The sequence below is a fragment of the Rana temporaria genome, chromosome 4 (genome assembly GCF_905171775.1).
Source record: "Rana temporaria chromosome 4, aRanTem1.1, whole genome shotgun sequence".
NCBI classification, from domain to species: Eukaryota; Metazoa; Chordata; class Amphibia; order Anura; family Ranidae; genus Rana; species Rana temporaria.
Window position 1 is genome coordinate 365,285,164 of NC_053492.1, and position 16,571 is coordinate 365,301,734.

A 16,571-nucleotide genomic window follows, 5' to 3' on the forward strand; every position below is an offset into this window, starting at 1 on the left:
CCGAAGCCTGGTGACAGCCCCTAAATTATTATTCCAATGTAGTTTGTAAACGCTGAGAAGTCATTAGTTACTGATTTATAGACAGTGACATTTAGACCTAACATGCAAAAAGTAATGTTCTCCTGCTATCCAATAGACAAATCAATGACAGTTTCTGATTTTCTGCCATGGGTTACAGCACATCATTGCTTTATGCTCTAAGCTCACACATGGTTTGCTTTGGTATGGTACACTATAAAGTAGAACAGAGGTGCTCATCACTGTGTTTGGGCCCTAGTGTTTATTTGCCGTTTTAAGACCTCTGCTACTGAATGAGTATAATTTCTCGGGAACCTAGGAACCCATACATTTATTTGGAAGCTTGACTTTGGGTTCAGATTCACATGTTACACATGAAGGAATCAGAAAATCTCAGAGTAATTGTAGCCTTGGAAAATGGCTGTTATTGAAAGAAGCATCGTCCACACATGTAAACATAGTAAACTGTCATTTATTTAAAGGATTAGCCTTCACCCTGTTGCTGAAGGATTAAAAATTGAGCGAATCATTGCAGCTTTTATGAATCAAGAACTTTTCAGATGGAATCACTAAGTAGAGCTGCACATGGTGTGACAATCACTCTCTGCCAGTGGTGAGAAGCTTCAAGGCCTTCTGGAGGTTCTGCACTGCTGTATTAACATCCTCGTACTGTAAAGCACTGCCAGCATATTTGCAGTATTTCTGTGCTCTGGCATAGTCTTCTGGTGTCAGACGACCTTCACCTACGAAAAGAATAAAAAAAGTAAACGTTAATGTATACAAACACTAATAGACATTGAGCACTAAATTTATAACATTAGTGGACAGTAGTGGATTAAATTGTTCATTATTTACAATAGCGGTGAATCTGAACTCCAGATATTAAATTTTTTATGGTAGAATATTTTTTCTAATGCTTAGCATCAAGATGCATTGGAGACCTGAAAAGGTAATACTGTGCAGATTATTTAACACTATTTATTTATGTCATGCTGAAATCCACTAAGGCCTCGTACACACTATAGGATAGCCAGAGGACAACCGTTGTCTTAGGTTAACCGATGAGGCTGACTGACGGTCCGTCGTGCGTACACACCATCAGTTAAAAAACCGATCGTGTCAGAACGCGGTGACGTAAAACACAACGACGTGCTGAAAAAAACTAAGTTCAATGCTTCCAAGCATGCGTCGACTTGATTCTGAGCATGTGCAGGTTTTTAACCGATGCTTTTGCATACTAACTATCGGTTACTAGTCCATAGGTCAAATTTTAAAGCAAGTTAAATAACCTATGGGGCCTACACACGATCGGTTTGGACTGATGAAAACGGTCCTTCAGACCGCTGTCCTCTGGCTATCCTATCGTGTGTACAAGGCCTTAGCGTAGCATCATTGCAATAAATAAGAGCGTGGTGTGAAACGTGTTGAGGGGTCTCAACTCCCCTGCCATTGTGCAGAGTATGTGGACCAACCTAGAGTAGTAAATATCTTTAGCTACTGTATGTGCAAAGAGGATTTTTACTAGCGCATGATTGGAAGATCAATGTCAGCACAACTTCACCTCAATCACTAATTGGACAGTAGGTTTTTCAAAGACAAAATTCACTTCGCTTTGTGAATGAGGTGAAGTTGTGCTGATTTCAATCGTACAATTATGTGCAAGAAAAGATAAAATTTTTTTTTAATGTTTTCTTTGCAGTGAATTTTCACCTCATTCACTAAGATAAGTGAAAGTTACATTTTGCAAATCACCCCTACTAAGTATAATAAAATAGGTTTGCTTCTTATTTATCCTATTTATTCAACCGCACCTTTAGTGTTATCTACAATTCTACTTCCTCTTCTCCTCTCCCCTCCCTTTTTCTCTGTTGTGGGTCCCCCAAGGTTCTGTTCTTGGACCTGTCTTATTCTCCATCTATACCTCCTCCCTGGGTCAGGTAATAGCATCCAATGGCTTCCAATACCATCTCTATGTTACTCATTTAGCAAATCACCCCTACTATGTATAATAAAATATGTTTGCTTATTTATCCTACCCATCCCACTGCACCTTCAGTGTCACTTACAATTCTACTTCCTCCTCTTCCTTTCTCCTTCAGGGTCCTCTAAGATTTTGTTCTTGGACCTCTTCTATTCTCAATCTGCATCTCCTTCCTAGGTCAGTTGATTGCCTCTCATGGCTCTCAATACAACGTCCATGCAGATGACACCCAAATCTATCTCTCTACCCTTCAGCTCACTCCTTCAGTCTCCTCTTGTATCACTAATTTACTAACAGACATATTACCCTGGATGAACTCAATCTATCCAAAACTGAGCTCATGATTTTTCCTCCCTCATGTGTCTCTTCTCCCGATTTCTCTGTCAAGATCGATAGTGCTACTAGCAGCCCGCCCCCGCATGACAAGGTTCTAGGTGTAACCCTGGACTCTGAACTATTCTTTTGGCCCTATGCCCCAACACTATCCAAACCTCCACAACATCTCCAAAATACGCCCATTCCTAACCAATGACACCACAAAACACCTAGTTCACTCCCTGGTCATCTCCCACCTCGACTACTGCAACTCCCTCCTCACGGGATTATCTTTACATAGGCTATCCTCTCTTCAGTCCACCATTAATGCTGCTGCCAGGCTCATTAACCTTACCAATCGTTCAGTGTCTGCTACCCCTGTCAATCCCTCCACTGGCTTCCACTTTCCAACAAATTCAATTCTAACAACAACTTACAAAGCCATCCACAACTCAGCCCCCAGCTACATCACTAACCTAGTCTCAAAATACCAACCTACTCGTTCCCTTCGATCCTCCAAGACCTCCTGCTCTCTAGTTCCCTGGTCACCTCCTCCAATGCTCCCCTACAGGATTTTTCTCTCCTATACTATGGAACTCCCTACCCCAATATGTCCAACTATCTCCTACTCTGCATGCTTTTAAACACTCCCTGAAGTTTTTCCTCTTCAGAGAAGCCTATTCTACTTTCACCTAACAATTGTACTTTTATTTGATGGAGATAATGCCCCATAGTCATTACCTTTTGTATCACTTGATCCTCCCTCCTAAATTGTAAGCTCTAATGAGCAGGGTCCTCTGATTCCTCTTGTATTGAATTGTAACTGTACTGTCTGCCCTCATGTTGTAAAGTGCTGCGCAAACTGTTGGTGCTATATAAATCCTATATAATAACAATAATTTAAAGGACAATACGGTAAATGGAGAGGATTTGGATATGCCCTTTCGGTATGCAAATGTATGATTTTGTTTTTATCCATACATTATTATGTAACTTCACTTTAGATCAAAAGCTAAAATAAAACGTGTCCTTGTGACTTCAAGAAAGAGAAAAAAAAAAAAAAAAAACTTTAATAATGCTAAGACTAACATAAAAATAAATGTGCCTCCATTAACTAAAAAAAAACAATTTTTTCTCGGATTGTTTGGAGAAGAAAAAGAAGAAAAAAAAACTAAACATTGAACAAAATCAACTAAACCAGAAGAGAAAAAGAGAAGGGTACTGAGGCATAATAGTAATACATTTATTTTGCTGGCATACTATACAGAGTTAAATAGTAAAAAGAAAATAGATGTGTCGATTTAACCACTTAAGCCCCGGACCAATATGCTGGCTAAAGACCCAAGGGGTTTTTACAGTTCGGGACTGCGTCGCTTTAACAGACAATTGCGCGGTCGTGCGACGTGGCTCCCAAACAAAATTGGCATCCTTTTTTGCTACAAATAGAGCTTTCTTTTGGTGGTATTTGATCACCTCTGCGGTTTTTATTTGTTGCGCTATAAACAAAAATAGAGCGACAATTTTGAAAAAAATGCAATATTTTTTACTTTTTGCTGTAATAAATATCCCCCAAAAACATATATTAACTATTTTTTTTTCTCAGTTTCGGCCGATACGTATTCTTCTACCTATTTTTGGTAAAAAAAAATCGCAATAATCGTTTATCGGTTGGTTTGCGCAAAATTTATAGCGTTTACAAAATAGGGGATAGTTTTTTTGCATTTTTATTTTTTTTATTTTTTTTACTAGTAATTTTTTTCGTGACTGCGACATTATGGCGGACACTTCGGACAAATTTGACACATTTTTGGGACCATTGTCATTTTCACAGCAAAAAATGCATTTAAATTGCATTGTTTATTGTGAAAATGACAGTTGCAGTTTGGGAGTTAAACACAGGGGGCGCTGTAGGAGTTAGGGATCACTGTGTATGTGTTTACTAGTGTAGGGGGGTGTGGCTGTAGGACTGACATCATCGATCGAGTCTCCCTAATAAAAGGGATCACTCGATCGATGCGCCGCCACAGTGAAGCACGGGGAAGTATAAACAAATAGCCGCGCCGTCGTCCCGAAACGCTCCCCGAGCGGACCCGACCTCCGCATGTACCGGGGGGGGGGGTCCCGATCGGACCCCCCACCCACGTCTAGGCAGGCACGTACAGGTACGTGATTGTGCCTGTCCGTGCCATTCTGCCGACGTAAATTGTACATGAGGAGGTCGGGAAGTGGTTAAAAACATGTTTCAGCCTTTTAGAAATCCACCACACCATACTATCACAGACCACTCATTTCCAGCAATTTAATTAACTCATATCTTTATATCCCTACAACGTTGTGTGTCCTTGTGCCTAAAGTAGGTGTAAGCCCACTATCCCATGGAGGTCAGTAGGATTATTAACAATCCTCCAGTGCATTGCTGTTAATTAGCTGAAGAGCAACAATGCCAAAGTTATTAACACCAACACAAGATCCCTTGCACAACGGTGTAATCCATACACAAGGGTGACAATGCTAATTGCAAATTCATAAAAGCGGCATCAGCATTGTCAAATGAAGGAAGAGACTTCTACAATTGCTTATTACCACCACAGAGAGAAGACCTACAGTATATGGTGCAATCCTCATTCACTCTTTATAAGTGGTTCTCCCAGCTGGGGTATTACTAGAAGGGACTGGATTATGTATGACCACGCTTACATAGCTAAGGCTGTGACATTTGTTAAGTATCTCTTTCACCGTTAAACTGTACCGGTAGTCTAACTCACCGATCTAAACACCGCTCCTTTCTCCATCTGTATCTATCTTCTATCTGAAGTATCTGCCACTCCTGCTCGCCCCCTCAAGAGGCTTTCTCCACACCAGGAAGAAAGCCTCGCATTACGGTGTTGAGTTACAGACAGAAGAACAGGAAGTGAGGATTTCTCAGAAGAAATAAGGACATTTAAAAGCAAAATCGAAGGATGAGGTAAGTGAAGGAGGACTGCACTAAGGTAAAGGAAGCTATTTAGGGAAACAAATGTTTTCCTTTACAACCCCTTTAATGGCTTTGCGTTGAGTTATTTTGAGGGGACAGCAAACTTACACCGTTATACAAGCTGTACATCGTAGCATTGTGTAATTTCTTCAGTGTTATCACATAAAACAATATTTATTTATTTTTAAAAATAAAAGGGTGTACTCACTTTTGTAAAATACTGTATATATATTTTTTTTGTTAGAAAATTGAGCGCTGAACAATCGCCCTCGACCCTGAATGCTTTGTGGCTCATGCAAAGCTTTATAGCACGTAGCTAACCTAGTGTTTATAAACACAAAGCCTTGAGCCTTTAGAACCACTTTAGGGAGTTCATTAATGATTTTTCAGATGCCAGGTGTAGAAAGAAAGATTTTTTAGCAGATATTGTAGTGTAATTCATATAGCTGTAAGCTGGTGAAAGGTTTTGTACTTGGCTTAGATAAACCTTAAAACGTTTGCATTGAGAGGTTCAGAGCTTGATTTTGCGGTCTTGTTGTCTATGGAGTATAGCCATTTTCTTTGTAACATGTCTTTTCTAAAAGTCTACTTGAAGTTTGGCTGGCATGTATCTACACATATACATGTATTTACTTCAGGTAAAAAAACGAATTTAACCTTTTTAACTGTCTATGTATCACTAACATGTCAGTTCCAATGACATGTAATATGCAATCTTGGTTAGTGATTTTCTGTGTATTTGAATTCTTGTGTACCACTGAACCTGCAGTACCCCAGACCCTCCAAACGTCTAAATTAGGCCCTGTTTCCAGTTTTATGGTCTCACTAATCCCCCATGGCTGGCAGAGCTACGCAATAACCCAGCTGCTAATCTGTAAGAGACACTTGAAGATCTTACTTTACAGTTAAAGTAGTTGCTTTTGGTTTGTGAAAGGTTAACAGATTCAGTATTGCTGAAGTGCAATGGATATCACTTGCTCAGATCAACATTTATTGAAGGGTATGTGATCTTTGTTATCACCTAGGCAAGATGGTTTTGTTTCTGTGCCACTCTCCTGTTACAGAATGACTTTTAAAACATAGATGCTTATATTGTCTGCTTTTCTTTTATAATGAGAAAGCCAATACCTTTGAGAAAGGTTTGTCCTTCAGGTGTGACCGATGAAGGAAGCTTTTATTCACTAGTAAATGTTACAAGCAGCCCAAAGCGGGGAAGCTCTGCCATGTGCTGAAGACATTACACCCTGCAATGGTTTTCCTTTTCTATCTAGGTCTGCTCTTTTCTAGGGAAAAGCAAATTTGGGATTCGAAAAAAATTCAATGCCAGAAAATACTTTATATGTCCAAAGCTAAAGCTGAACTCCAGAAAAATAGAAAACATTTATTGCAATTCTGTTTTGCATTTTAAAATGTTTTTACATGCAGTGTAAATACCAGAATTTAGTATCGGCCTCCAGTGAGGAGCTCATACTGATCGAGGGAGGGACACAACTAGGGGACCATCAGTTATGCTTCATTCACTTGTGCTGATAAAAAAAAACATGGTGAAGGAAAGCAGAGGAATGATCTAATTATTCTGCCCCGTCACTGTCTATTCACAGGCTGGAGGTGGGGAGGTGACCTAGCTATACTGCTTAAACATAGTAAAGAAAATTCAGGTCAACAACTTGACTATGCTGTCTGGAAGGATTGTGTAGTTTCTAGGCCTGGATTACAAGGAGAGGAAAGGAAATAAGAAGGGAGCTCTACAGAAGTCTACAGAATGCTATTTTGTAATAACATTACCACCTTGTGGATGGCCGTTAGAGCTGCACATTCTGGGTAAAATGAGATTCACAATTTTTTGGCTTAAAATAAAGATCACGAGTCTTGCTGTGTAACAACATCTTTCACATTATACAAAAAAAAAACTGGGCTAACTTTATGGTTTAGTATTTCAAAACAAATTTAGTTTGAAAAACCGCTGCGAAACTACGGTGTGACATAAAATATTGCAACAACCACCATTTTATTCTCTATGGTTACTGCGGGAAAAAAATATCATGTTTGGGTGCTCTTCAAGCAGAAAATAATGATTTTTACTTGTAAGCAACAAATGTCAGAATAGGTTTGGTCTTTAAATGGTTAAACGTCCCTCATCTACTTTCTTTCCTTTGATAAAAGAACAAAAAGATACTTTGTTTCTACTTATTTGCATGTTGTAATAAAACTTGGCAGGCTGCCTGGATTTAGTTTTTCCAGCTGTGAGAACTCTCTGCACTTGTTAGAAAGATCGTGACATGCCGTTTTGAAGCTTGGGAGGGGAAAAAGATTGCAATTTAGATTCTTAATGATTAATCGTGCAGCTCTACTGACCATACACATGTGTGGTAGAACTGCGGTGGGCTTCAACACTGGGCTGGACAGACTTCAGACCATGTGATCATTGTGACAGCCAACGAGATTACATCATCGGAAAGCTTGCCTACTGGGCTCTAGCATTACAAACTCCTTTACCTGTACCAATGAATACTTTGATCTTGAGAAATTATCTCCTGATGTCACCAGTTAGGACATCTTTAGTCTTTCCCCCTGTTGACCTTCACATATTTACATAGCTGTTAAGGTTGAATAGAGACATTGGACCATCCAGTCAAACCTGCGTGTGTGTGTAGGACTACTATTTTCCATATACTTGTACATTGCGCTCACCAAGAAACACACATGTAAATGGTTTTTGCATTCATCTACTATACCCACTGACACCACCAATTGTGGAAGGGAGAGCCACAAACAGTTGTGCTCATTAGTTTACATACCCTGGCAGAATTTATGATTTCTTGGCCATTTTTCAGAGAATATGAATGAGACCACAAAAAAACTTTTCTTTCACTCTTTCATGGTTAGTGTTTGACTGAAGCCATTTATTATCAATCAACTGTGTTTACTCTTTTTAAATCATAATGAAAACAGAAACTACTCAAATGACCCTGATTAAACGTTTACATACCCCAGTTCTTAATACTGTGTATTGCCCCCTTTAACATTAATGACAGCTTGAAGTCTTATAGTCTCGTAGTATTTGTGGATGAGTCTCTTTATCTTCTCAGATGGTAAAGCTGCCCATTTTTCTTGGCAAAAAAGCCTCCAGTTCCTGTAAATCCTTGGACTCTCTTGCAAGAAATGCACATTTCAGATCTCCCCAGAGTGGCCTTTATGATATTGAGGTCAAGAGAATGAGATGGCCACTCAAGAACCTTCACTTTATTCTGCTGTAGCCAATGACAGGTTTTGGATCATTGTCATGTTGAAATGTCCAACTACGTCCCATGCGCGGATTCATGGCTGATGAATGCAAATGTTCCTCCAGTATTTTTTGAACATACTGCACTCATGTTGCCATCACTTATGACCAAATTTCCTGTGCCTTTGTAGCTCACACATCCCCAAAACATCAGGAATGGTGTACCTTTCATCATAGGCCTTGTTGATTCCTCTCCAAATGAAGAGTTTATAGTTGTGGCCAAAAAGATCAAGTTTGGTCTCATCACTCCAAATAACTGTGCCAGAAGGTTTGAGGCTTGTCTGTGTGCTGTTTGCCATATTGTACGCAGGATACTTTATGACATTCATGTAGTATTGTTTTTTTTCTGGCGACTCGACCATGTAGCCAATCTATCTTCAAGAGCCTCTTTTTTGTTCATCTTGAAACAGCCACACTACATGTTTTCAGAGAGTCGTGTATTTCACCTGAAGTTATTTGTGGGTTTTTCTTTGCATCCCGAACAATTTTCCTGGCAGTTGTGCCTGAAATTTTAGTTGGTCTACCTGACCGTGGCTTGGTTTCAACAGAACCCCTCATTTTCCACTTCTTGATGAGAGTTTGAACACTGCTGATTGGCATTATCTATTCCTTGGATATCTTTGTATATCCTTTTCCTGTTTTATACAGTTTAACTACCTTTTCCCGCAGATCCATTTACAATTCTTTTGCTTTCCCCATGACTCAAAATCCAGAAACATCAGTGCAGCACTGGGTCAAAGATGCAAGGGTCTGTCAGGACTCCAGAAACTCATTGACCTTTTATACACACACACACTAATAACAAGCAAACAGATCACAGGTGAGGGTGGTTACCTGTAATAGCCACTCAATCCCCTTTGTATTAACTTGTGTGCATGTTATCAGGCCAAAATAACCAGGGTATGTAAAAGTTTGATTAGGGTCATTTGGGTAGTCTGTTTTCATTATGATTTAAAAAGAGTAAACACAGTTGATTGATAATAAATGGCTTTGGCCAAACGCTAACCATGAGTGAAAGAAAAGTTTGTGTCATCATTTATATTCTCTGAAAAATGACCAAGAAATCATAAATTCTGCCAAGGTATGTAAACTTATGAGCACAACTGTAATTACAGAATACAGTATCGTTTTACAACAGTATGTATGTATGACAAATGTTTATTTCATTTTTTTCGTATTATGATAACTATCTGTGGATGCCAATAATTTGTAATTTTACATGCCTTCCTTAACCACTTTAGTCCCAGTGATGTATGTGTACGGCGTGGGGGTTGAAGTGGTTATTCTGGGATGAACTTTTTTGTAAAGGTGATCCTAGCGGCTAATTAGCCACTGGATTTCCATTACAGTAGGCGAAAGAGGGCCCCAGTCCCCCTCCCCCTATGGCTGCCTTCACTGGCTCTCCTGTCCCACCAGGGACTGGAATGTCCAGATCATCGATAAAGTCTAAGAAACTGCAATGTTTGCCAGATGTAAACAAGCCATTACAGAAAGCATTGGATCAAACCAGTCTTGATTTGATCTGATGCTTTTAAGGGCAGAGGACAGTTCTCTCTCTCAGTAAAGAGTACCAGTCAATGTCCATGCTATCACAAGGGCTGCTGTTCATCCCTTGCGATAGCAATACAGTTAATTACATTTTTTTTAAAGAGACAGCGCATAAGAGTATAAGCCTAGGGTGTCCATCTGCATGCCTCACTGTGTCCATGTGCCCATGACTAGACTTACGTTTAACATTGGAGTATATAGAAGGCTGGTACCGGGTCCCCAAAGTTACCTTTTAACATGGGAGTCTATAGAAGGGGTGCCCGACATTTGAAAAATCGGTGCTCCCCGGCCGTAGGTCCCCCAGACAACAAACTTTGTACACTTGGAGAGGAAAAGTAGGGCTATATGTGTGCCAAGTTTGGGGTCCAGGGGACCTATAGACGGCCAGTACTGGGGCCCCAAATTCTGGTAGATTAGGAGCAAAAAGGTGACTCGAGTATGAGCCGAGGGGGGCATTTTCACAAAAAATGTGCTGAAAAACTTGGCTTATACTCGAGTATATACAGTAATATATATATTTTTTTTAAAGAGCAAAGGCGAATAGATGGACACGTTGGTCCCGAATGCATACATAAACAGCGACCACACCACACGTGAAGTATCACCGTGAACATCAGATCAAGAGCAATAATTCTAATACCAGACCTGCTGTGTAAATCTAAAATGGTAACCTGAGAATGACCTGTTATGGATAATTTAATCTACTGTAGTTTGTCGACATTCCAAGGGCTTGTGCAATTTCGAAGCACGACATGCTTGGTATTGGCATTTGTGTTTGAAAAACCGCTGCGCAAATGCTGTGTGACATAAAAAATAGCCACAATTTTATTTACTAGGACCTCTGCCTAAATAAAATATATATAATATGTAGGGGGTCTAAGTCATTTTTGAACCAAAAAATGCTGATTCTTACATAAACGCGAGAAGGGCCAGAATAGGTCTGGTCTTAAAGCGGTTCATATTTTTCTCCACATTTACTGGAAACAGCGATAGAGGTAGTAGTTGGGACAAAATATAGTAGGTGCTTAAGCAGTTGCAATAGTGTTTTAAAAGGCATAGCATGACACCTTTATTTACAAGAAAAACTGCACCGATAATTAAACTAAACTATTAACAAACATCAGAAAATAGATATACTGGGTGTACTCCTAGCAGAGTAGAAACAGTTCATTCCATATGCTGATCTTCTAGATGGTAATTAAACAACACCACAGTGTCTCTGTGATACATTTGCCTATATGTCTCAGTTTACTGCTCCCTGCTAGCCAGGTTATTGATGTGCTAATGTCCCCTCACTATTTCTAAAGGTTAATTGATCTATTGTGTTGTGTGAAGGAGAGCTGGGTTTAAGTGGCTTGTGTTAATTATTCTGATTGCTTCATTGTGGTAATTATCTCTCTATATGCGGGGTCGAGCGGTCTGGTTGATGTATTCAGTACAGCTAGTGCTCAGCGTCATTGATGTCATTGTCTAAAGAAAATGTGTTTCAGCATCGGCCCCGTCGTGTCTACCTAGTCATCTGTATGGAAGCCCCAGTGTGAGGGGGGCGGAGATTTGTCATTGTAACAGTTTTGGAAATGACATATAAGCTGTGTGTTATAACATTAAAGTCTGTGTTGTTCAAGCAGTAAGCTGGTCTCATGTGTGGCTTTCTGGGCGATTCCAGGGATATCCCTCCTCGTGGAATATTGGGGTGATTTTCGTTATGGGAAGAAGGGAACGTTGACGGGGATATCATACCGATACCGTCACAATTGGTTGGTAGCGGTGGGATTTTTCCCTTCTATTCCCCTTCACACCCGGATTCCAAGCAGACACTGGAAGAACTACTGGAAGTTCGAGGATTGCTAGCAACAAAACCAAGCGGGTCATCATAGCAGAATCAATGGAGCTAGACCAGGAGGACGGGATTGCAGCAACGCCAGCAGTACAAGAGATGGAGACACCAGTGATTCAGGAGGAGGAATCGCCAGCCAACAAGCTAATGAGAGAGAAGCTAGCGTGGTTCGGCCCGAACCCAACGCCAGATGTGGTACTGAAAGTGATGGACCTGTTAGCGAAGGAGGCTAAAGAAATAAGAGACGCAGAGCTACAGGAGGCTAAAGAAATAAGGGACGCAGAACTACAGAAGGATAAACAAATAAGGGACGCAGAACTACAGAAGGATAAACAAATAAGGGACGCAGAACTACAGTTAAAACTGGCAGCAGTCCAACAAGCAGCCGCACATTCTCCAAACAGTGAGTACAGCACAGCAGACGCAAGGAAGATTCCGTTTAGCGCTTTTAAAGCTTTTGATGAAAAGGACTGTGAGATTGATAACTTCCTGGCGGATTTTGAGCGACAATGTAACCTGCACCGAATAGCTAGAGGAGACTGGGTTGCAATATTGTCAGGCAAACTGTCAGGCAAAGCTTCTGATGCTTTCCGGACCGTGCCAGATCAGGATATTCATAGCTACGCCCGGGTTAAAGAAGTGCTCCTGGCTCGTTATGCAGTAACCCCAGAGTCCCACCGACAGAAGTTCAGGGACTCACGCAAAACCACGAAAGACTCTTATGCGGAATGGGCATGCCAATTGTCCCGGTCGGCCTCTAACTGGGCTAACAGCAGCCAGGCCACCACCGCAGAGGACATTTTGCAACTAATGCTCCTGGAGCAATTTTACAATCACATCCAGACGGACGTCAAAGATTGGGTGAGAGATCGCAGGCCCATGACTCTACCAGAGGCCGCGAAGTTGGCGGATGAATATGCAGATACTCGCAAGACGAACCAGGTCACACCACAGGAACAACCTCCACCACAAACGGTGCCCTCACACCCACCAACCGCTAGATACCAACCTCCTAACAGACCGGTGACATCTAGCCCTCGCTATCATCGCCAGGAGGGCAACGAACAACGCTGCTTCCGGTGCAAACAGCTGGGTCACTTCAAGCAGAATTGCCCCATGAATGACAACACCAGGTCAAATTGGTCTCAACCTGGGTACCGCCCACCAGCAGCAGCCCATTGTGTAGACTCGGCTTGGGATCCAAAGGAGCTGGGTCAGGAAGAACCATTGGGCACCCCTTACGAAGCCCTCATGGTACAATCTGTTATTACGGACAACAGGGAACACCATTGTCAGCTGGTCATGGGCGACAGCCCTGAGCCGGAGGGGCCCTGGAGGGAGCTGGGCAGAAAGAGGCACCGCCGGCCACCCTTCAAGAAGAAGAGGTCCTGGAAGCCGTATAACAAGCTGACCTGGGAGGAGAAGAAGCGACTGGAGGAGAGGGAGTCGCAGCGGGCGTCCCAGATGCGTGCCGAGATGTTCGCCAAGGGCCCACCGGTGGCCCCTTACACCACCACCCAGTTCCTGATGATGAAGGACCACGTGGAGAGCCTGCAGGACATGAGCAAGCAGGAGCTGATCCGTGAGTACATGGAGCTGGAGGAGCGCATAAGCCGCATGGAGGAGGAGAACAACCACCTGAGGTCACAGCGGGCTGACCCCCCCAGGCTCCATGAACTGGAGATGGAGCTGGAGAAGCTCCAAGAGGAGAACCGGCGGCTGCGGAGGGAGCAGGGGGTGGCTGACCTTATGGGGCTCTGATTCCCCTCCCCCCCCCCTGGACTCTGAGCACCAGTGCTACAGCATTTCAACAAATATAACTTTTTCTTTTTATGAATCTCCTGGGATTGTCACTTCAGAGCCATAACCTGCCCCCTCCCATAGCGGGACACCTAGACGGCGGCGCACAGACCCATTCGCTGTCTTCACACTGACTTCTGGTGACTTTGCAGATCGCACAAAGACTTGGGGACTGACCGGCGTGTGATCTGACGACCCGGTGACATACCTGAGTCTGAAGCAGTTGCCAAGGGAGGTCAGTCATGCCAAACGGAGTTAACCTCTGACTAATAGCTCTGAACCCGTCAACCCTACTGGACCAGGGAAGGTCCAACCGGGTTTGCCGGAGCAGGGAGCAAAAGGGGGGCCATTGTGATACATTTGCCTATATGTCTCAGTTTACTGCTCCCTGCTAGCCAGGTTATTGATGTGCTAATGTCCCCTCACTATTTCTAAAGGTTAATTGATCTATTGTGTTGTGTGAAGGAGAGCTGGGTTTAAGTGGCTTGTGTTAATTATTCTGATTGCTTCATTGTGGTAATTATCTCTCTATATGCGGGGTCGAGCGGTCTGGTTGATGTATTCAGTACAGCTAGTGCTCAGCGTCATTGATGTCATTGTCTAAAGAAAATGTGTTTCAGCATCGGCCCCGTCGTGTCTACCTAGTCATCTGTATGGAAGCCCCAGTGTGAGGGGGGCGGAGATTTGTCATTGTAACAGTTTTGGAAATGACATATAAGCTGTGTGTTATAACATTAAAGTCTGTGTTGTTCAAGCAGTAAGCTGGTCTCATGTGTGGCTTTCTGGGCGATTCCAGGGATATCCCTCCTCGTGGAATATTGGGGTGATTTTCGTTATGGGAAGAAGGGAACGTTGACGGGGATATCATACCGATACCGTCACAGTCTCCATGCGCCATACGTCTATAAGTGATAGACCCACCACCGAATGAATGGCCGCTTACCAGAGGGCAGGCCTAGTATGACAGCGGGCTATAGCCCAGCCGCGACCTTTACTCTCCGGGGGAGATGGAACATCAGAATGGATTCACATAGGGTAGGATTCAAGGTTTTCTTCGTCACATCAATTGGTTAGGTTAATGATATCAGAAAAAAAGGGAGACCATAGCATAATTCCGCAAAAGAAATATTTAATAAAAAAGAGAAACGTACGTACAATTTGTCAATTTAAAAGTGCATCTAAAAAACTTTGCCGGCCCATTGATTTCCCATTGATAACGTCTGTTGATGACGAAACGCGTATGGTAGGACGTGCAGTGAATTCACCACGCTGAAGTGAGAAAGAAGGGCTCCCTGTATGCCGGCCGGCAAAGTTTTTTAGATGCACTTTTAAATTGACAAATTGTACGTACGTTTCTCTTTTTTATTAAATATTCCTTTTGCGGAATTATGCTATGGTCTCTCTTTTTTTCTGATATCATTAACCTAACCAATTGATGTGATGGAGAAAAATCGGGAGTCCTTGAATCCTACCCTATGTGAATCCATTCTGACATTCCATCTCCCCAAAGAGTAAAGGCCGCGGCTGGGCTATAGCCCGCGGTCATACTAGGCCTTCCCTCTGGTAAGCGGCCATTCATTCGGTGGTGGGTCTATCACATATAGACGTATGGTGCATGGAGACACTGTGGTGTTGTTTAATTACCATCTAGAAGATCAGCATACGGAATGAACTGTTTCTACTCTGCTAGGAGTACACCCAGTATATCTATTTTCTGATGTTTGTTAATAGTTTAGTTTAATTATTGGCGCAGTTTTTCTTGTATATATTGTGTTTGTGCTTATCCCACTTAAGCTGCTGCCTTTGGTATATATAGTTTCTGCTTGTTTTTGGTCAGCATGGTTTTCTCTTTATTCCATGACACCTTTATTGATCTGCAATTCCTATTTTCAGTAGCAAATCAGCAAACTGACTACAGCGAAACAGTGCAACGGAGCTGCTAAGGTCACCATGTAACCGGCAACATCTATATTTAAAAAAAATGTAGTTGAAGCATTCCACACATAAAGCTGTATCTGAGGAGCACATCATATCTGAGGAGCACATCATATGTTAGCTTTACAATTTCTACCCAAATTTTAGATCTTACTAAGCATTTTCACTTTGATGTTACCAGGAAAAATGTGCCCAAAGTCTGCAAATAGCGAATACCGGGTAAAAAAAAAGCCAAGCATAAATATTTCAAGATTAACACATTTAACTGTCTGTCCTCATATATTATGCTAGTGTTCAAAACAAACTTTCTTGAGAGTCTGCTTGACTGGCACCTAACTAGAAATAAGAGGAGTTGGTGGAAACAAAACAGCAATTCAGTGCTGGTACTGTAAAAATAAGATTAGTTGCTTCCAGTAAGAGTTGGACTGGAGCCCTGCTTGTTTTTCAAAGAATACGTTTTTTCAGCAGTCTTGGCTCCTGAGCTCCCAGCAGGTACGAGAGCACACTGGCTGCCCTGTTTTAGATGCTTAGATATGCAATAGCCCAGATGTCAGTATTCTCCAGCCTCTTCTGTAGAAACATCTCAATGTGTTAATAGATTTGGATTTTTGTGGTCTGCTGCTGTGAAGGAAAAAATTAACTTTTCTTTAACCCCTTGATGTATCAAGTGATGTAAACACAGGGGAAAAAATGCAATTTAGTATATTTAAAATTTTGCACAAAGCTGAACATTTTATTTTTCCCCACTGTGGACCTAGTTTACAATATAATTTTGATGTTAAGACTTCCACCCGAAAATATTTATGCAGTAAAATAACTGCCCCATGAGCCATTGTGTAGCTTGCCGTTAATAAAAATGACCTTTCTCGTTCAGGATACA

The 16,571-nt window shown here is 41.8% G+C and overlaps 1 protein-coding gene across 1 annotated transcript in view; it reads right to left on the reverse strand.

Moving 5' to 3' along the window:
- Nucleotides 1-472: 472 nt before the first annotated feature.
- The window catches only part of VTA1 (vesicle trafficking 1), a 281,215-nt gene continuing 265,116 nt past the window's right edge, over nt 473-16,571 (reverse strand). Inside the window, exon 8 of the mRNA XM_040350905.1 lies at nt 473-761. Within this exon, the coding sequence (XP_040206839.1) occupies nt 616-761 (146 nt within the window). The 3' untranslated portion in view covers nt 473-615. The remainder of the gene's footprint in view (nt 762-16,571) is intronic.